Genomic DNA, 22,314 nt, shown 5'->3' with positions numbered 1-22,314 from the left:
GTGATGTTTTTTGAGTTGTATCTTGAACTTTCAGAGACCTCTGGAAGAGCCAGGTAATTGCATTCATAACATAAGAAGGACATTATCACATTTTAGTATTATAGGTGGGGAATCTTGGTACTGAAAAGCTAAATCATAGTTCTAACCTTATCAGGTACTGATTCAAGCATGGGGATGCTCTTGGATAACCAAATATTAACTAACTTTTCTCTTAACTGTTTCAGTAGGTTTGCCAGGATGGTGGATAAAAATATTTACATCATTCAAGGGGAAATTAACATTGTGGTTGGGGCCATCAAACGGAATGCCCGATGGAGCACCCATACACCGCTGGTAAGTGGGGGATGGGCAGAACACTTGGTTACTGAGTTGTTGTAGGGGATCTGATACGTGCTGGGTTTCCTGGTAATAATGATAATAGGAGCAATTCAGAGTTTTTCAGAAGGGTATCAAGGACCCTTTTGTTTTATTTCAATAAGAGTCAAATTTATAAACTGTCTTTTTTTCTCTGGAACCCAGATGATGATACCATTTTTCTTCTAGCTGTTTTTATAAGCAGCTTAAGCTAGTACTTGGGACCTCTTTAATATGCCTAAACATGTCAGAAAGATTTCTTATCTTCTTTTTTGTTTGTTTACTTTTTGAACCAGAAATTTTACTTCTAAGAATTTATTCTAATATTCAAATATTGGAAAAAAATTGCGATATAGATTCCTTATTTTCTGATTCCTGAGAACTATAATTAACTATCAAATTCATTTCAGTTAGTATAGTTATTGGCACATGGAATATGGTGGTACTCGTTGGAAATTCAGTAAGCTTTCAAATATAGAGGAGACCATATCTTGCTAATCAGATGAGTAAGCTTAACTGTTGTAAAGCTGACTTTCTTTGTTGCATATGTATGTTCAGTGATGTTTTTGTTACAGTTGTATAAAACAGTTTTGAGTACAATTGTAAAATTAAAGTTTAGACATTTCTAGCTTGGTGAATATGTATATGTTTGTTTAGAAATTTCTCACTTTCATTAATAAAAATGAACTGTTTCATAAGTATGAATGGAGTCAGGAATGAATGTGTATGACTATGATAAGAGAAGAGACAGAGTAATACATGTCTCAGTCTGTATGTTTCAGTCTGTTTGGGATGCTCTAACACAATACCATGGGCTGGGTAGCCTATAAAGAACAGATTTTTTTTTTTTTTTAAACAATGTATTAATTTCTAGAGGCTGAAAGTTCAAAATCAGAGCATTAGCATGCTTGGGTGAGGTACTTCTGGGTCTCAAACTTCTCATTGTATCCTCACATGGTAGAAGGGGCAAGGAAACACTCTTGGCATGTGGGATCTTAGTTCTCTGATGAGGAATCAAACCTGTGTCCCCTTGCAGTGGAAGCATGGAGTTTTAACCACTGGACCACCAGGAAGTCCCAGCACAGAAGTTTTGAGGCATCATGATCATTCAGACCATAGCACATATAGAAGACCTAGCAGTCTATGGTAACTTGAATGCCATGGTCTTGGTGTAGATTAAGATTAGTACTTCAGGATGTACTATTTTAGGTAAGCCCAGAGTACTTCTATGAGATAAGAGATTAGGGAACTGGAAAAATGAACCATGGCTAACTTTCTTTTCCTCAGAAGGAAAACTGACTGAATTTTCTGGTTGGATTCAGAGAAAGAGCTCTTGATCTATCTTTTATTTCCTTTTTACTCTTGGTCTGATAATTCTTTTTTTTTTTTTTTAATCTGTGTGTTATAGGATGAAGAACGGGATCCTCTGCTGCATAGTTTCAGTCATCTAAAGGAGATTTTAAACAACGTAACAGGTAAGTATGTTTGATTTATTGCAAGAATGGACAAACTTTTTCTTTATAGTATAAGACTACATGATATTTTAAGCTTTGCAGGCTGTAGCAACTGCAACTACTCAACTCTTGTCATTGTAACCCAAATGCAGACTCAGATAATACTTAAATGAATAATAAATAAAATTTTCTTTTAAAAAAACAGGCTGCAAGCCAGTTTTGGCCCACAGGTGTAGTTTGCTCTGGTTTATTTTACTGCTGATCCTTCCTGGAGCTCTTAGAGTGTCCTACTTTAATGGGGAATCAGCATTCATACAATTATAAGCTTCCTTCTTTGCTTGAGTTATAAGTGTTATTTTTGGCTAATGTTCTGTTTTGTTTTGGCTATTTTTCTTTCTCTAACTCACATATACCATCAGATAGGAAATTGATGGCACAAGTGAAGTGTTTAATACTTGCAGTGTAACCTTTCTCTTACAGAAAGTCCTTACTGGTTTTTAGGACCTGAGCTTTCTGTAATGCAGCTCTTTTAGTCTTCACTTGTTCCCAGAATCTTTTGTGTCACACACTCTGCCTTTGTTTTCCTAATCATAATTATCTTATGTAATATTTATATGTTTAGAATTTTCAAAGCCACTTTCACATTTATTACCTTATTGAATTTTTTTCACTTTTATTTATATTTCAGATCAGGAACTTCATTCTTTCTTCTTTTAGTTTAATTGAGATATAATTGACATATAGCACTGTATAAGTTTAAGATGTACATAGTACTTTGAATTACATACATTATGAAATGATTACCACAGTAAGTTTAGTGAACATCTGTCATCTCACAGATACAAAATTAAAGAAATAGAAAAAAAATTTTTTTCCTGATGAGAAGTCTTAGGATTTAGTCTCTTAACAACTTCCATGTGTAACATACAGCAGTGTTAATTACATTTATCATGTTGTATATGTGTACATGCATGCTCAGTCTCTCAGTTACGTCTGACTCTGTGACCCCATAGACTGTGGCTTGCCTTGCTCCTCTGTCCATGGGATTTTTCAAGCAAGAATATTGGAATGAAGAATACTGGTTGCCATTTCCTCCTCGAGGGGATCTTCCTGACCCAGGGATTAGACCCATGTCTCCTGCATCTCCTGCATTGGCAGGTGGATTCTTTACCACTGGGTCACCTGGGAAGCCCATTGTGTTGTACATTATAGCCCTAATACTTATTTATCTTATAACTAGAAGATTGTGTCTTTTGGCTGCTTTCATCCAGTTCCTCCTTCCCCCATCCCCTGCCTCTGGTAACCACAAATCTGATCTTTTTTTCTGTGAGTTCATTTGTTTGCTTTTGAAATAGAATGGACCTGTAGTACTATGTTCTTGCTATACAACATTGTGATTTGATGTTTCTGTACATTTCAAAATGTTCACCATGGTAAGCCTAGTTACCATACCTTCTTGAAACTTTTAACACAACCTGTGAGGGAGGCATGGCAGATTTGTCCCCCTTTTATGAATGAAGTTGAAGCCCAGAGATATTTTAAGTGATTTAGCTGAGATCACACTGATCCTAAGAAGTGGAGTCAGAACTCAAAACTAGAATTCAGGCCCCTAACACCAGATTTAGTGCCCTGTTCTGTGTTGCTTCTGTTCATACAGTTAGAGGGGAATGTACACAGGAAATGCTTTATATTATGTTTAAAAACATGTCAAGGGAGGAGGTAAAGGCTCAACACTTCATATTTTTCAAGCCTGGAGGGAAGATATAGACATAAAGGGAAAGCCTCAGAGCTGTGCTCCTCTGTTGACTATAAAGGGCTTTTGCAGTTGTATGTCCCTGGAATGTTTTTAGCTAGTAACATATCTAACACCATGATTGAAATAGCTTTTAGGCTTCTGCAGATTAAATAAATAAATAAGTAAGTGTTCTCCTTTTATGAGAAATGTAGGAGAATATCTGGAGAAAAATTCCTTTTACTTTCCTAACCCTAATCCTAGGGAATCTAAGGATTTTCTACATGTTTCTTTAAAGGAACAAATTTGACTCAATGTGAAAAGTGTTCGCAATGTTAGCCAATGATCAGATATAGGGGAAGAGGTGTCTGATAGCTAGTTAGCAGGGCTAATGCTGCAACTAGGCATGTTCTCATTTTATGGCCTGTACTGAAAGTGATTTGGCTGCTTTAGAAAGTTGGTGGCTTGTGCAGATTTTTTTTTTAATTGAAGTATAGTTGATTTACAGTGTTGTGTTAATTTCTGCTGTACAGCAAAGTGATTTAGTTATACATATATGCATTCTTTTCCATTATGGTTTATCCTGGGATACTGAATATAGTTTCCTGTGCTATATAGTAGGACCTTGTTGTCCGTCCATCCTATACGTAGTAGTTCGCATTTTCCCAGGTGGCGCTAGTGGTAAAGAACCCACCTGCCAATGCAGGAGATGCAAGAGATGAGGATTCAATCCCTGGGTGGGAAAGATCCCTTGGTGGAGGGCGTGGCAACCCACTCTAGTATTCTTACCTGCCTGGAGAATCCCATGGGCAGAGGAGCCTGGTGGACTATAGTCCATAGAGTTGCAAAGAGTCGGACACGACTGAAGTTACTTCGCATGCACGCAGCACGCACTAACCCCAAACTTCCAGTCCATCCTCCCCTCCCCTGTAGCCACAAGTCTGTTCTCTCTGTGAGTGTTTCTGCTTCATAGGTAGGTTCATTTGTGTCATGTTTTATACTCTACATACAAGTGATATCATATGGTGTTTGTCTTTCTGACTTACTTCACTTAGTATGATAATCTCTAGTTGCATCCATATTGCTGACAGATTTTTTTTTTTAACTTTTCATGTAAAACTTACATATCCCAATTACAAAGAAAAATAGTCAGTAGATATTTACAGTTCTTTTTCATGGGTCAGAGTTTGGAGTGTTATCTTTCTCAGAGAATACATTTGGAAAATGTTTGGCAAGCATTTTATATACAGCTGAGAATTGTTGTCATAAGTGGCTGGGTATACCCTAAAATGGCTGAGGTCAGACTGGAGTTGCCTTGTAGACCTTTTGGGCACTTTGCAGACCCTGAGGAGCTGAGGTGGTGCTGCTCTCCTGATAAAGCCACGTTTCCTACTTGCCATCCAATCTATATCCCACACTTGTTTTCTCCATTCTGACATATCCCAAGACTTCAGTTCAGAGATTGTATCTGTGGTGAGTAGTACAGTCCAGGATTTGGTTTCTAGTTCATCTGAGAGTTACCAAACTTGAGTCTGCTGCCTAATTTTCTTACATCTTTGGGTTAGGAATCCAGATTATCTTCTACTTGAAACTATTAAAACCAGAATGTGCCGAGGAACCAGTTCTGTCAGTGGTACTAGGAACATAGCTGGGTGTTGTCCAAGTTTTCCCTCAAAGTGAGGAAGAAGGTGATGATGTTTTCCAGGGGCCAGTAGCTGTGGCAGGTATTGAAACTGCCTGTCTAAGTTGCCCCACTGTTCTTGGGTTTTAGCGTATTACCTACCTGATAAATGACAGAGTGGATCCAAAATAGAGCATTTCATGGTCTTCTGGTTGGTTCTGACCCCCCACATAGTGCTGGCTTCCAGGAGCAGGTTTATGGGTCAGCTGCTCCTGTGGTCCTGGACTTTGTAATCCATGACCAATTTCTTGTTTCTTTTACTGAAACAAACAGATTTTTTCTGATTGGCAGTGTCAGGAGGATTGCTTTCTTGGAAGACTGTTAATGGTTGGAGGCTGGGAAAGGGTTTTGAACTTGGAGAGAGAAACTGAAGGGACTGCCATTGCTATGTGACTGGGAATGGTGTACCACTTAGGTTGGAAGAACTATGATAGGAATTCCAAGACTCCATTTAGTTTAACTCATGAAACTGACTTGGGCTTGGTCTCTTTTTGCAAAGGCTCTTTATTTGCACTTTTCTAGACTATCTGCTGGCTGGGTTGGTTAAGAATATTGTTAATGGAAATAGGTGATTCATTGGACATTATCAGTCAACCAAAGCAATTTTTCCTCTTTTCTTTTTTTTTTTTTTTTCACTCAGTCCGACTCTGCGATCCTATGGACTGTAGCCTACCAGGCTCCTCAGTCCATGGAATTTTCCAGGCAAGAGTACTGGAGTGGGTTGCCATTTCCTTCTCCATTCCTCTTTTCTTGTAAGCAGTCAGAAGATCTTTTAAGGGCATAAGTGCTCCCTACTCCTTCAGGAACATTGTCTGAGCATTGTAAAGGAAGTAAGTCTACTGTCTCTAGTAAGGGTTGGCTAAGTCCATGTCAGTTATTCTCACAGGTGTGTCTCTGGACCACATTTGCAGTCAGTATTTGCCCAAAATGCATGATAACTGAATGCTCTGTAATATCTAGAGTAATAGAATGTTTTAATACCAAATCTAAAGAGAGGGTTGCACTTGGAATGTATGGAAGTGCCTAAGAGCAAAGTTGGCATATTGATACTTTGGATAAAGCCATAGCTTACCACCAGTGAGACTTGACTGCTGCCCCTTATTTAGTCTTTCAGTTCTCTTAAGAATCCTTTAAGAGGTTATTCTGAAGGAGTTAAAACGGATGTGTGGTTGCTAGGAGCTGGAAGTGGGCATGGGAAGTAACTGCTAATGGTAATAGGGTTTCTTTTAGGGGTGATGAAAATGTTCTGGAATTAGATCGTGGTGATGGTTGTACATCTTTGTGAATATACTAAAAACTGTAGAAGTGTATACTTTAGAAGGATGAATTTTATGGCATATGAAATCTATCTTAATTTTTCAAAATAGCAAGTGTAGACTAGAAAAGCAATGGGATTCACCAGCTCTTTCTCAGGGCTCAGAGCCATGAAGGGATGCCTCTGACTATAGTTGCTGCTGTGCATTGAACCCATTGCCCAGCAAAGGCAGCGTAAGGCTCTGTTCAGCTCCTGGCCCAGTTTGTCCTTTTATGTCTCTCTCATTAACTCAAGAAGCACATGGCTTTTATATTTAAATTTATTCAAGCTGTAATCTTTGACATTTGAGTTAGCTTTTAGTACAGTTTTGCATTTATAGTAATATATATTATGTATTTTCTCTATCCCCAAAGAATCCATTTTAATCTTTTCCGGATGCAAATTTCAGGCTGTCTTGCCCCATCTCTCCTTTCTTTCTGTCTTTCCCCTCCCCCAACGGAGTGTGTTTGATCAGGTGTGGCAGGAATATCCACTGTCAAGCTGCGCCCTTTATATTAGTCAATATTATCCTTCTCCCCCCTCCCTGTCTGTCTGCCCCTTTGGGCTTTCCCAGTTGATTTATAATTTTGGAATTCTCATCGGAGTCTGTAATACAGTTTGTTCATTATTTAACCAAAACCTGTTTAATGAGCAGAGAGAGGCAATGTAAATGTTAGGCATGTTGCAGTGATGTACCTTTGTGCTTCTCAAAGCGGGTGGGTAGTTAACTCTGTGCTGCCTGCAGGGCTGGGGCTTCCTGGCCTTAGGGGCAGAAGGACCAGTGTCTCTTCCTTGCATCTGCTCAAGCCATACGGTGGGCTTAGATTCCAAAGGCACATTTCCTTTTATCTTTTTAGAGATCTTGTTGGGGCTCTTGTGTATTGGAGTTATCTACAATCTCACAGATTGGGCGGTAAGATTTGTGGCATGGGACTGGGGGATGAAAGGGAAAGTGAAATATTAGAATACTTGATACTGCTCTTGGTTTTAGGTCTGTAGAGAGTTGTTGTTCAGTCACTCAGTCATGTCCTACTCTTTGTGACCCCATGGACTGCAGCATGCCAGGCTTCCTTGTCCTTCACCATCTCCTGGAGCTTGCTCAAACTCATGTCCGTTGAGTCAGTGATGCCATCCAACCATCTCATCCTCTGTCATCCCCTTCTCCTCCTGCCTTCAATCTTTCCCAGCATCAGGGTTTTTTTCTAATGAGTCACCTCTTCACATCAGGTGGCCAAAGTATTGGAGCTTCAGTATCAGTCCTTCCAATGAATATTCAGGATTGATTTCCTTTAGGATCAACTGGTTTGATCTCCTTGCAGTCCAAGCTGTAGAGAGTAGACAGTTTACTTTTGGTTTTATAGCTGTTCTGTGCCACATGTTGGATCTTACTTCCCTGATCCCTAATCAGGGATCAGACTCGTGCCCACTGCAGTGGAAGCACAAAATCTTTACCACTGGACTGCCAGGGAAGTTCCCCAAGTGTAGACATTTAGAGTAATCCTTCTAGCCAGCATGGTCTCTGGTTTTTGATCTTTTTGTTCCCAGATTAGACAAGTGCTTGCAAGCCTTAGTACCCTTCATTCAATATAGCTTCACAGATAGGGCTCCAGTCAGTCGTGATTTGTGGTTTTTGGCTATGATCATTTACCTCCAGATTTTAGGCTGCCTTTGTCCTTGGTGTTTAAACTTAGATCATTACAAAGAGATTCTTTTCCAGAATCCAAAATTTTTAAACCAGAAATTTTGATTTAAAGCACAGAGGGAAGAACAATCTAAAAGTATCACACCAGAGTCTTCTCTTAAGGAATCACCTCTTAATGACTTTAAGGGCTTGAGGAAGACCTCTTAGTGATATGTGTGTGTGTCAGGGGTGGTGGTGGGGAGGGTAGTAAGTTTGCCTGTGGAGACAAAACTTCTTGCTGGTCTTTTTAATTTTGAGGACCTATGAGGCTCGGGGTATTTAGCATAAGACTAAGGTGGTCTTGAAGCTCAGTATAAGCACTTGTGTTAACTATGGAACTGTTGTAGCTGCTTGGACCTTTTCTTTCTGATATTCACTAAGATTTGGATTTCTTCTAAGTCTGGCTTATTAAATTGCTTCTGACCAATATTTATTGAATACCTGCTGTGTGCTAGGCATTTTGCTTAGGCACTTAGCCATTGGATCTATAATGGTAAACAAATTTCCTGCCCTCATAGCCACTGGTTTTTAAGACTAGTAACTCTGGCTGACCATTCTGAGACTAACTTACATACTTATATACTATACTCTAGGCCATATGGTTCCCTATCAGATATGGAATAGATGATAGTAAATGAGAGCAGTCTGTTGCCATCTTTTCTTATTCCTCCTTTTCCCCTTGTTCACATAAACCATAGAAATGAGGAGAAATTTAGCTCATGTTTTTGCTTATTTGGCTTTCTCATGTAAAGCTGTTCTGGGCAGAGTTTAGGTATTCCCAAAGATATTGATGGGTTTGCATATTGTAACTCTGAGGGATAAGACATTTGAGGGATAGTATATTTCTTCACTGTGCTTACTTATACAGCAAGATATGATGTGCCTGAGTTTAAGAGGAAGAAGCAGGTGTCTGGAGAGAGTGGATGTATCAGGAGTTTATTTAAATATAATTTATCCTAGACAAACACACCTGTAGGGTACTGTCTCAAGCTTTTTGAATTCAGAGTTTGAGCTAGGAGGTTTGAATCCATGTAACCTCCAGAGCTTTACAGAGAACATTTAAACAGAGTCTGAAAGCCAACTTGGAAGGAACTATAACTTAACACCTGTCTGACTTAGGCCTCTTGGAAATAGCCTTCTAAGTTGAAGCAAAACTGTTCCAGGATGCCTCAGACCTCAAGTTTAATCTGTTTCAATTGGAACATAGGGACATATAGGGAAGACATTCAGTAGTCACTGTCAGGAAGAAGAGTGAGTAAGGGCACACATTCGAAAGAGAAATATCAATAACCTCAGATATGCAGATAACACCACCTTTATAGCAGAAAGTGAAGAGGAACTAAAGAACCTCTTGATGAAGGTGAAAGAGGAGAGTGAAAAAGCTGGCTTCTTTTTTTTTTTTTAATTTTATATTTATTGGTTGTGCCAGGTCTTAGTTGTGGCTTGTAAACTCTTTATTTCCAGCATGTGGGGTCTAGTTCCCTCACCAGGAATTGAACCCATGCCCCCCTGCATTTGGAGCATGGAGTCTTAGCCACTGGACCACCAGGGAAGTCCCAAAAGCTGGCTTCTTAACACTCAACATTCAGAACACCAAGATCATGGCATCTGGTCCCATCGCTTCACAGCAAATAGATGGGGAAACAATGGAAACAGAGACAGACTTTATTTTCTTGGGCTTCAAAATCACTGAAGATAGTGACTGCAGCCATGAAATTAAAAGCCACTTGCTCCTTGAAAGAAAAGCTATGAGAAACCTAGACAGCATATTAAAAAGCAGAGACATTTCTTTGCTGCCAAAGATCCGTCTAGTCAAAGGTATGGTTTTTCCAGTAGTCATGTATGGATGTGAGAGTTGGACCATAAAGAAAGCTGAGCACCAAAGAATTGATGCTTTTGAACTGTGGTGTTGGAGAAGACTCTTGAGAGTCCCTTGGACTGCAAGGAGATCAAACCTGTTATTCCTAAAGGAAATCATTCTTAGATATTCGTTGGAAGGACTAATGCTGAAGCTGAAGCTCCAATACTTTGGCCACTTGATGTGAAGAGCTGACTCATTAGAAAAGACCCTGATGCTGGGAAAGATTGAAGGCGGGAGGAGAAGGGGATGACAGAGGATGAGATGGTTGGATGGCGTCACTGACTCAATGAATATGAGTTTGGTTAAACTTCTTGAGATGGTGAAGGACAGGGAAGCCTGGCTTCTTGTGGTCTCTTTTTGTTTGTTTGTTTGTTTTGTGTTCTCTTAATTCCTGACCAGAGTTTGAACCCAGGGCACCCAGCAGTGGAAGCTCAGAGTCCCTGGACTGCCAGGGAATTTCAAGAGTTATTAGCTTTGGTCCACTTGGAAATGAGCTCGTAAATTGTTTAGGACCTAACTGGAGACTGAAAGAAAAAAAAAAGATAAAATGATAAAATTTGGCCAACAAATTTATGTAATGTGCTAAGTGTTGGAACAGACAAGGTTGGGCACACTTATGTAAGTATCTCTTTCCTGTGCCTTTTTTTTTTCTTTTGGTTGTGCCACATGGCATGCAGGGTCTTAGTTCCTTGACTAGGGATCAAACCTGTGTTCCCTGTAGTGGAAATGTGGAGTCTTAACCACTGGACCACCAGGGAACTTCCTCCTGTGCTCTTTTTTTCTTTCTTGTTCTGTAATAAAATATATGAATATATTAGTTTGGAGATTGTTGAGCAACACATTAGAGTGTGACTTGAATTTGAGTCAGGCTGACTTTGGCATCTTGGTAGCTTGAGTGGCCTCAGATTTATGGGCATTTGAGCATAGTTAGGGCAAATAAAGGTACTGTGTTTTTTTTTCCCTTGAGATTATTTATATCAATAAGATGGCTCCCAGAGGCCTATATTTTGATGACTTTACGTTGTCATTTCTTTTTTTTTTTTTTTATTAATTGGAGGCTAATTACTTCACAACATTTCAGTGGGTTTTGTCCCACATTGATACGTTGTCATTTCTTTTTACTGGTGTGTTGCTCGCTCAGTTGTGTCCAACTCTTTGCAGCCCCATGGGCTGCAGCCCTCTAGGCTCCTCTGTTCATGGAATTCTCTAGGCAAAAATACTGGAGTAGGTTGCCATTCCCTTCTCCAGGGTATCTTCCTGACCCAGGGATCGAACCTGGGACTCCCAAATTGCAGGCAGATTCTTTACCAGCTGAGCCACCAGGGAAGCCCCATGATCTGAACCTTCATTTGACAATTCTAAACCAACAAGTTCTTCTAAACCTTCATTTGTCCTCAGGATTAGAAAATGAAGACTTTCTTGAGAAGAAGCATTTCTACATAGTCTTTTTATTAATCAGACTCTCCATTTTTCTCATCCTAGTACTCAAACACACCATCAGAACCAGTCTCCTGGTACATTTTCCACTACTCATATCTGAAAGGAAGCTGTGAAGAAAAGGACTTTTTTTGGGGGGTCACACTGCATGCCTTACAGGACCCTTAATTCTCCATCCAGGGATTGAACCTGCACTCTGGGCAGTGAAAGTGTAGAGTCCTAACCATTGGACCATCAGGGAATTCCCATAAAGGACATTCTTAGTATCTTGGCTCTCAACAGCAGAAGCAAAGAAACCTAATTTCTTTCTAGTAGAGTTTAGTGGACAAGGTGACAGTGTGGCCTGTGGTGGGTGTCACTGTTGCTAGTATTGCTGTCATTGACATTGTCCTTTTTAACACAGCCACCTCTTGAGGCCTGAAATTTCTCTCTGGATATGTGTTCCAGTTTGCCATGACAGCAGTCAGATGAGTAAAAAGAGGGAAAGCCAGATACAGCCTTGTTTTTAACAGGGAGTCAGGCAGAGTCCCTTTCTTCTCTTCTACCCATTCAAACCTAGGGTAAGTGCCAGGAGGGTTTCAGAAGGAGCCAGGTGTTTGAAATTCACTGTGCAGTTTTTGTTAGGAGAGATGGTGAAGAGTTTTGTCCTAGCCTTACCTTCTTTAACCACCTCTCTATGCTCACAGATATTCAGTTGGTCACCCCAATTTCTAAAATGATATTGGGTATGTTTATGGAAAGGGTGAGTACATTTGTCTTTTCTCTTCTGCACCCATTAGTAGAGTGGGATATAGAGCAAAATGAAGATCAGGTTATTTTATCTCAGAGATCATGTTAAACAAGAGTTGTAGATGGAGAGCAGTGACTACCTTAAGCTATCAGTTTTGCTTCTGGAAACGAGGAGATAAGATGCTCCTTTCTAGTTTTGAGACCTTTGTTTCTTTGGAAGTCTGAAGGACTTAGATGGACAAGCACTCCTGGCTGCTTGTTGGCTGGCTTCTCTTTTCATGCCTCTTCAGTAACACCAGCCTTCTGTTACCACTGTATGTTGAGTTGTGAAGGGCTGCCACATGTGCACATATCACAACTGACCTTTCCTTGTTCCACGCTTGTTGAGCGATTATTTGCCCGTTTGTAGAACTCACATTATTGCTTTGGGTTTCTGGCCCATTGTGAAGTGGAGCCATCCAGGAAGTGGACTGATACACTGTACATCAGAGGGGAATAAATTGGCATTTGATTTGGTGGAAAGGCAGGGCCAGATGTAGTGTGGGAGCAAGGGTTTTTCTGCAGTCAACCAGGCCTTGCTTCCAGGTGTCCTGGAAAGCAGCTTGGGAACTGGAGGCTAAGGGTAGTTGGGGACATTAATTGGTGAGCAAGAGGATCAAAAGGACTTCAGTGTTATCTGTGATGGGCCCTTAATTGGAAAAAATCCTCTGAAAGTATAGGGACAAATGAAATTTTTCTGACACTGGTAGGAATTTTTCAACGGATTACTTTTCCTTTTCAAGTAAAGTGAGTTATTAATTGGCAGAAAAATATAAAACTTGAATAAGAAAGCTTCATTTCATGTGAGCTTTTCATGAAGGTTCATTCTTCTCTTTGGGCAACAACAGGTTTAAGAAAACTGCCTTAGTACTGGTGATAAAGGGAGAGCTAAGATAATAATATGACTACCCTACTATGGGCTAGATTGGTATCTTCAGACTGTAGTTGCATTTTGTTAATGGATTGTGATATCATTTTAAAGGGTTACACAGCAATTTTTCCTCAAATTTTTAGTGTGAAAAATTTCAAACATACCAAAATTGAAATATAGTGAGCACCTGCATCTCATACTTGAGTCAAAATTATTAACAATTTAGCCATATTTGCTTTATCGATGTATTTGTGTATTTTTTTTTATACACCATTTGAAAATAAGTTGCAGATGTGTTGATATTTCAGGCTGAATCCTAAATAAGGACATTCTCCTACATAATCATAGTATCATTATTGTACCTAAGAAACTGAGCAGTAATTTACCAATATTAGTGAATATCCAGTCCATTTATTAAAATTTCCTATTTGTTCCCAAACTACCTTTTATATCTATAGCTGGTTTTACCAACCAAAATCCATATAGACTTGTCATTTCATTATGTAGTTATATCTCTTTAGACTTTAAAAATCTAGTATAGTTTTCTCCACCCTATTTATTATTTTTTCTTGACATTGACTTTTTGAAGAGACTAGGCCTTTTATCTTTAGAATGTTTTACATTCTGGGTATGTCTGTGTCCTTGTGGTGTCATTTAACCTGTTGCTGTACTTCAGATATTTCCATTCTAGAAGTTAAGAGTTAAAAGCTTAACTCAATTCAGGTTAAACATTTTGGGCCCAGATGATACTGTGTACTTCATATTATATCACCATAGGAGGCACATACTGTCAAGTTGTCCTGCTGTTGATGGTGTTAAATTTGGTTATTGCTTCTGGTGGTGACTGCCATATCTCTTCATTGTAAAATAAATTTATTTTTCTCTTTGTGATTAGTAGATAATCTATGAAGTAATAGTTTGGCATCTTGCAAATATTCTGTTTCTAATATCCTTTTACCTAAGGATCATCCACTGATGAATTTTTGCCAGAATCACTTATTTTACTAGGGGAGAGGATTTGCAGAATGATGATTTTCTAATTCTGTCTTTCTTTCTACATTATTAGCAGTGTTCTCTAGAATAGTTCTCCTCCGTAAATTGGAGGATGAAACACAGTTAGTTTCTCCTGAAAAGGCAGGGAAAATGCCTAATTCTTTCCCTTAAATTGCCAGCTTTCAGATCAAGGAGTTTGTGTAGTAATGAGCGCTAATGGGGGCAAGTGAGGAGTTTTCCACTTTGGAGGAGCTTATGAATTTTTATTTATTCAGTGTTTACAGTTAATTATATTTATGATCATTTTTGGTGCAAAAGTAATTCCAAGTTTGGTCAGTGAGAGCCCCTTCAAACTAATTCCTTTGTTCCTTTGATATGACCCCTTTGAGCACTTCCTTGTTTTCTGGTACCAGCTGTGGGCCTTAAAAAGAATAGAATAGAAAACATCAGTGCATCACACATAATAAAGAGAATATCTGACTTATTCAATTAGCATAATGTCCCCAAGGTTCATCTATGTTGTTACAAATGGCAGATTTCCTTTTTTTGTTGTTTATGGCTAAAGAAGTTCTATTTATATGGTTGTTTCTCTCTGGGTGAATCAGCTTTTGCAAGGCAGAAATTAATTTGAGACCATTTGAATCATAACAGTCCTGGAGAATGTTAGAATAAGTATTCTTTCCCAAGGAAATAAACATTGTGGGTGTAATCATGATTAACTAGTCACTTTGTACCTTGTATGTTATCTGTTTTACATGATGTTAAACTAATTGTTCCAGAAAGAGTGAATAGCACATCGTGTTAGATACGGCCTGGCCATCGTTTTGAGTTCTTTTGGTAGATCAAGCAGGGAGTAAGTTATGCTAGAAAGATTTGAAACAGCATCTTTTATAGGAACTTTGATCTTGGCAGAAATTCATTTATATGTTAAGTCAACAGGTATTTCTTGAGCACTTCATTGTGTGCCAGACACTGAATTATGTATTAAGGACCTAGTTTTCAAGGAGGCCAACCCAGTTCCTGTCCTCATAAAGTTTATGGTCTAGTGGGTGGGTGATATGAGAGACTCTGGAATTTGAGTGGACAGCTGGGTGGTGGTTTGAAGTCTTCCCAGCTTCCACATATGACCTTAGGAAATTGTGTGCCCTGGTGTACTGAAAGAGGTTCTAGGGTCTTCAGAAGAACAGCCTTGGTGTTTGTCAGCTTTGTCTCTCCCACTCTCTGCCCTCGCCCTGGCTGCCTGGCAATAACTGTGTGCATGGCAGCTTCATTAGTTGCTTTAGGGCTTTGGATGTCTTAGGGCTCAATTACTCCATTTATATTCATCTTTGATTAGTCAGTCTGTGCATCTCAGAGCTGAACTGACTAAAATTGTACTACAGGGATAAGATATCAATGACTGATGTCTTTTCTAATAAAAGTCAACTTCTAATAGAATTTTGCTTTCAGGCTTGGACTTGTAAAGTAGTTGTTAGGATTCTGCAGTCTAGGGGCACAAAACAAAAATTTTAATAGCTACTTAGTTAAGGTGCTAAAAGAATGAGGGGAATTCCATGGTGATCCAGTGGTTAGAACTCTGAGCTTCCACTGCTGAGGGGCCAGGTTTGATCCCTGGTTGGGGAGCTGAGATCCCGCAAGCCATGAGCTGTGACCAAAAAAATAAAAATTCACAACTTAATCAGGCCAACAGTATAAAAAAATAAAAGAGTGAGGAAAGTCCTTTTCTATAGCTCAAATTTAATAATTCCAGTTTAAAAGTAATATGAGCAGCCCATTGTCTTTAGCCCAGCAGCCTCACCTGAGGAAAAAAGTATCAAAACTCAGTGACTTTGAATAGGATTTGACTTCAGATTAGCAGAACGTCCCATTGTATGTTTATCTTTTGAATCCCAGAGAAAGCTCCCTTAGCTTCCCTCATAGCTCAGTTGGTAAAGAATCTGTCTGCAATGCAGGAGAGCTGGGTTTGGTTTCTGGGTCAGGAAGATCCCCTGGAGAAGGAAATGGCAACCCACTCCAGTCTTCTTGCCTGGAGAGTCCCATGGACAGAGGAGCCTGACAGGCTACAGTCCATGGGGTAGCAAGAGTCCGACACGACTTAGTGACTAAAGAGAGAGAGAGAGAGAGAGAACCCTTGAGTTCTCAGAAAGAATGCCATTTAGGACTATTCCTAGGATTTTCAAGGGTGGAGAAAGGTAATAAGGCAGTGAAACAATTAAACAGTGGTTAAGATCTTTCTAAAAGAGGAAGTTGGAGTGAATGTTGGAGTATAAATGTTACTCAAACAAATGTCCACAAAAAGACCTCATCATTTGCTTGATAGCTTATTGTGTTTAAAGTGCAGTTTTATCTTCTTGGCCTTTTTTCTGGGATGAGTGTACATCCAGGGTGCATCCCTAATACCTGTTATAGCCAGATACTTTTGGTGACCAATCCCAGTGACTCTGGCAGAGGGTCCTGTTCCCTCTGGCCCAGGAAGAGGAGTTCTCTTTCAGCTCCCCCACCTGGAAAGAAGCATTGTGGGATAAATAGTCAAGGGAAAGTGGATTTCTGTTGAAATCCAGAATCCAAATATGGCTCATTAATCCTCCCAAGTGAGCCCAAGATTAGCATCTTAATCAGTCTCATTTCAGAGGTTTTAAAGACTTACTCTGTTCTCTAGGTTCTTTATAAGGAAGGAAATGAGCAGTGGCTGCAGTTGATAGAGCTGTTTGGTATTTAGAGAATGGGAGCTGTTGCTAGGGTCCTAAGTGGTCCTAGGTAGGCTGCAGCCTTAAGAATCAGCAAAACTGGGTTGTGTGTATGCAGTAACTGAAGGCAGAGAGCAGGAAATATTTATGTTGCTAATAGTCTTCCTCTAAAAGCTCAGAAGGGAAAGAATTGGCTTGCTTCCCTACCATTTAGTGTTTTAGTGTTATCTAGAATGTAAGTCCATCTCTACTTCCTCTTTAATTTACTGGTGTCAGGATGTTTAATCATCAACTGATAGTGGATTCTTTCAAATTTTCATTTTGAAATAATTTCAAACTTAAAGAAATGTTGTAAGAATAATACAGAGGTCTCCTATATACTTTTGTTTTTATTACTCTCTTTCTATACACACACATACATATGTATATACATTTTTTTCTAAATCATTTGAGAGTAGATTATATATATATTACAGTCTTATCACTTAATACTTCAAATGTGTATTTGCTAAAACAAGGATAACCTTTTACATAATCTTTAATACAGTATCAAGTTCAAGAAATTTAGAATTGATACAATACTATTCATATTCCAATTCTGTCAGTTGTCCCAATAGTAAATTTTTTAGTTTTTTCCTTTTCAGTCAAGGATCACATATTGCGTTTAGCTGTCATATTTCTTTAGTCTCCTTTAATCTGAAACAGTTCTACAGCCTTTTTTGCTCTTTCATGACATTGAATTTTTTAAATGAATACCAGCCATTTTTTTCTTCTTTCTTTCAAGAGTGTTCTTCATTTGGGTTAGTCTGGTATTTCCTCATGATGATTCAGGTAGTATGTATTTGGCATGAATCTACACACCACTGGGCTTTCCTGGTGGCTCAGACCATAAAGAATCCACCTGCAGTGTGGGAGACCTGGGTTCAATCCCTGTTCTGGGAAGATCTCCTAGAGAGGGAAATGACAACCCACTCCAGTATTGTTGCTTGGAGAATTCTATGGATGGAGGAGCATGGTGGGCTATAGTCCATGGGGTCGCAAGGAGTTGGACACAACTGCAGCAACTTAGCACATACCCACTGCTACTGATAATAGTGTCCTTCTTAGGACACCCCTCACCCCTCATTGGTGATATTAATTTTGATCACTTCATCAAAGTTTTAACTTTGTTTCTCCAATGAATAGATACTGTGATTCCCTTGGAACTCACAAGCAGTTTGTGGGGCGACATATTAAGACCTTGTTTTGCTCCTCATTAAACTTTTGGTGGCTCAATGGTAAAGAACCAGCCTGCCAATGCAGGAGACATGGGTTCGATAGCTAGGTTGGGAAGATTCCCTTGGAGAAGGATATGGCAACCCACTCCAATATTCTTGCCTGTGAAATTTCAAGGACAGAGGACCCTGGAGGGCTACAGTCCATAGGGTTGCAAAAGAATAGGACATAACTGAGCGACTAAATAACAACAACGACAAACTTTTCTCCCCATAATTTATCGTATGTTGATGATTCTTGCCTGAACCATTTTCAGGTTGCAGTGATGGAAAATTTGAATGGTTGCTTAAAACATCTGTTCTTAAAGGACTTGTTCTTAAGTATGAGAAGAAAATGTGAATTTTCTTCTTAGCTTGCTTATGTTTGTTTCTTTCTAAGAAATATAATCACATGCTCTGAAGATCTGTATTTCTTTATGGCTTTGGTGGTGCTGCTGCTGTTCTTATTGTGTTTTTTTTTAAAATTTATTTATGTATTTTATTTTTTGGCTGTGCTAGGTTTTTGTTGCTGTTCTGGCTTTTCTCTAGTTGTGGAGAGCGGGGGCTACACTCTAATTGTGGTTCATGGGCTTCTCCTTGCGGTGATTTCTCTTCTTGTAGAGCACAGGCTCTAGGACACACAGGCTTCAGTTGTTGCGGCCCTCACGATGAGGGCACAGGTTCAGTAGTTAAGACACACAGGCTTAGTTCTCTGCGGCATGTGGAATCTTCCTGGATTGGGGATCCAACCCATGTCTCCTGCATTCTTTACCACTGAGCCACCAGGGAAGCTTGTGATGCTGTTTTTTAAAAATATCCAGTAGCTTGGGGAATTCCTTGGGAGTCCAGTGATTAGGACTTGGAGCTCTCACTACCAAGGGCCAGGGTTTGATCCCTGGTCAGGTAACTAAAATCCCATAAGTCACACGGCATGGCCAAAAAAATTTTAAAAAGCCAGTAACTTAAAAACTCTTCTAGTTGTTGTTTTTAATAATTTTATTTATTTTTGGTTGTGCTTGGTCTTCGTTGCTGCACAATCTTTTCTCTAGTTGTGGCGAGTGAGGCCTGCTCTTCATTGCAATGCACAGGCTTCTCATTTTGGTAGCTTTTCCTGTTGTGCAGCATGGGCTCTAGGGTGAGCGGGTTTCAGTAGTTGCGGCTCATGGGCTCTAGGGCACAGGCTCAATAGTCGTGGTGCACAGGCTTAGTTGCTCCATGACACATAGGATTTTCCTGGATCAGGGATCCAACTCATGTCTCCTGCATTGGCAGGCGGATTCTTACCACTGAACCACCAAGGCAGCCAAAACACTTTTTAGTTTTGAAAATTGGGAAAAGGTTTATCTCAGTGAGGCTTGACCGAGGGTTTAGTGATTTCCTAGAATATGGCACCATCATCAGTAGAATGAATTTGTTTTCTGCTCAACCAGCAGCATAAATGCTTTTCCCCTAAGCCATACTGGTAACAGCCTTGTGAAGCTGACGCCCTTCGGTTTTTTTCTTTTCTCCTTCTAATAAGTGGGATAGCAACATGAATGCATCATATATCGGCATTTCTCAAATATATTTTAGAAGCCTGGTTGAGCTCATTAAGAACTTTTACTTCAGCTTTTTAAAACATACAAAGTTTTGAAATGGCCATCATTCAGGAATTTTAAGAGAAAAAATTGGTTTTAGAAAATCACTCCCCATTCTTATTTACTATCACCCTTTTCTCTCCTTCACTCTTTTTTCTCTACATTTTCCCTTTGCTTCTACTTTCTTTTTATTCCTTTGAAGGATCTGATCAATATGCATGAATGAGCCTCCCTAAGAAAAGAAAAGGTAGAGAAAAAGGTATTACTCTTGAGTCTTATTCTTTGCTGTTACTATGGTGAAGAGTAGGCTGATGATATGATATTACTAATGAAAACCTTACTAGTTATCAGTTATGTATTGTGGAGGAAACCTTGCCCATGAAAAATTAAGAGAGAGAGAAATAGGGAAAGAAAATAAATGAAACTAGAGAGGCAGAAAATAAGGAGGAGAGAACAGAAAGGAGCAGAAGAAAAGGACTTGGAGGGAAGGACCAAGATTACAGAGTTGCTAAATAGGAAAGTGGGAATCAACTCTAACATTTACCTTTACCCAGTCTACTGTTTCGGCTTTCCCCTTTCAGTAGAGTGTGCTGCAAAGTAGGATGAGGTCGGGATGAATAAAATGGTCCCAGCTTTGATTCCTTGCATCCATCCGTTGAGAACTGAAAGGTTTACCCTGTGATAAGGTGACTTGATAGCCTGATCCTAGTAGGTTATGGTGGAAGAGTCTATTAAGAGATGCCTTTTGGGCAGCTAGCATTAACAGTTATTTTTAACTGTTAATGAAACTCCCATTTCAATCCCTTCATTCTTTAGGCTCCTCCACTGGCTACTATGAGAAGCAGTCAAAATTAGCAGCTATACAAAATGAAGTACCTCTTGTCTCCCCAGTCACTTCCAAAATAAACAGGGAGTAATACTGTCCGTATTTTGTCTCACTTTACTCTGAAGGCTACCGATAGAGGAAGCATGGATTAGTGTGTAGTGATTTCTAGGCTCTGCCCTCTGGACAGATTCCCCTGAGTGTTGTGGCTGAGTGACAGGACCATGTGGCAGGAGTGCAGCTGGAAGTATATCATCGGCAGATTTGGGTTGGGTAAATATAGCAGGAGCAGGATGTCAGTGTGGGAGATGGATTGTTCTGGGAAAGGAAGTGTTGTCTTTCGTCTGAGAAACAATTTCCTGCACTTCTGGGACTCTTGCTTTCTTCTTCTGCTTTTTTTTTTTTTCCAGGGCAGAACAGGAGTTGGCAGGAGTTGGGTACACTTGGTGTATTCTATCTCTGGGTGTCTGTCTGTTCCTACATTTGAAGATGGGAGTAGAAATCAGATCTGTTTGGTCAGTTAGCAATAAATAGCCATACCCTTTTGCCTTATAGTTCACTTTTTGCAGTCTTAAAATTATAGCACATACCTGTATAGAGTCTCTTTTTAAAAGTAATTTTTTTTTTTTTTTAGTAAAACAGACAAGTTGAAAGACAAATATAATTATACAAAGAAAATCAACTCTATTGACAGTCAGACATGAGGCACCAGCTGGCAGGAAACAGCTGGGATGTTTCTGGGGGCTAGACTCTTCACACCAGAACTTAACTCTTTAAGGTATCTCTGTTATCTGAACTACTTAAGGTGGCTGCCTACTTATCAACAATCTATATAAAAGACTAAATCTACGAAATTATGTGACCTTTTACAAATGACTAGAACTTTGTCATTTTAAAACTTTTTAAAAAGTGTCTTTATTCTAGAATAGATTTAGATATATGGAGAAATTGTAAAGAAGTTCCCATATACCCTATACCAAGCTTCTCCTATTATTAACATCTCACATTAGTGTGGTACATTTGTCACAGTTAACGAACCCACCTGATACATTATATTAACTGAAGTCCATTCAGATTTCCTTGGTTTTCATCTAATAGTTCCAGGATCCCATCCAGGATGCCATATTATGTTTAGTTGTCATGTTTCCTTAGGCTCCTCTTCACTGTGATAGTTTGCATATTTTTTTTTCTTTAATGTTTCATAACAACCCACAAAATAGACTGAGCCTTTATTAGTATCCTCCTTTTACAGATAAAATTCAGGCTCTGGAAAGACTAAGTAACATGTTCAAGGTTATACAGTTAGTAAAAGTTTCTATTAAAATGTGATTATGATTTGGAAAAAGACAATAAAGTAGCTATTTGCTTTTAATGTGGATGAGGGCAGAAATGTAGCCAACTTTCCAGTGGGCCATTTGTAGAAGAGGAATAAGAGACCAATTTGAATAAATATTACTTGTTTTGGATCTTTCTGTCTTACCTGGATATAAATTAACATTATTATTTTAGTAACAGTCCCATGGGAAATGCCCATTCTCTTTTGTAATTCTGCTGTTTATCAAAGGAGCTGATTCCAGAGAATTCTGGACTGCCTGATAAGTTGACCTTGTTTTCTGGCAGCAGGCTTGCTGCTCCCTGGTGCTTGTTGTTAGACATCCAAGTTCAGTAGGAAAGTCCACTGAAAGCCTAGCATACGCACTAACACAACCAAACTGTTTCTGGCATTACGTAGAAGTGACTGGGACTAAAGCACATGAATTTTTTGTAAAGTTCTAGAATCTAATTGAGCATGCTGAAGTTCTGGCTTGAGGTTAGGAGATTCACAGAGTTGTAGTGCTGAGAGGTGGT

General features: G+C 39.3%; 1 protein-coding gene across 9 annotated transcripts in view; it reads left to right on the top strand.

Annotated features, from left to right (window-relative positions):
• Positions 1-22,314, top strand: part of GBF1 (golgi brefeldin A resistant guanine nucleotide exchange factor 1) — a 119,837-nt gene that overhangs the window by 11,156 nt on the left and 86,367 nt on the right. For 7 of the 9 annotated variants that reach the window (XM_043475597.1, XM_043475599.1, XM_043475591.1 and 4 more), the window contains 2 exons: positions 225-333; positions 1,763-1,829. In XM_043475597.1, coding sequence (XP_043331532.1) covers positions 238-333; positions 1,763-1,829 — 163 coding nt within the window. In that variant the 5' untranslated portion in view covers positions 225-237. The remainder of the gene's footprint in view (positions 1-224; positions 334-1,762; positions 1,830-22,314) is intronic. The other 2 variants (XM_043475598.1, XM_043475593.1) reach the window with 1 other exon arrangement.

The sequence above is a fragment of the Cervus canadensis genome, chromosome 8 (genome assembly GCF_019320065.1).
Source record: "Cervus canadensis isolate Bull #8, Minnesota chromosome 8, ASM1932006v1, whole genome shotgun sequence".
NCBI classification, from domain to species: domain Eukaryota; kingdom Metazoa; phylum Chordata; class Mammalia; order Artiodactyla; family Cervidae; genus Cervus; species Cervus canadensis.
Note: the sequence above shows the minus strand (reverse complement) of the source record. Positions and strands in the feature narration are given on the sequence as shown.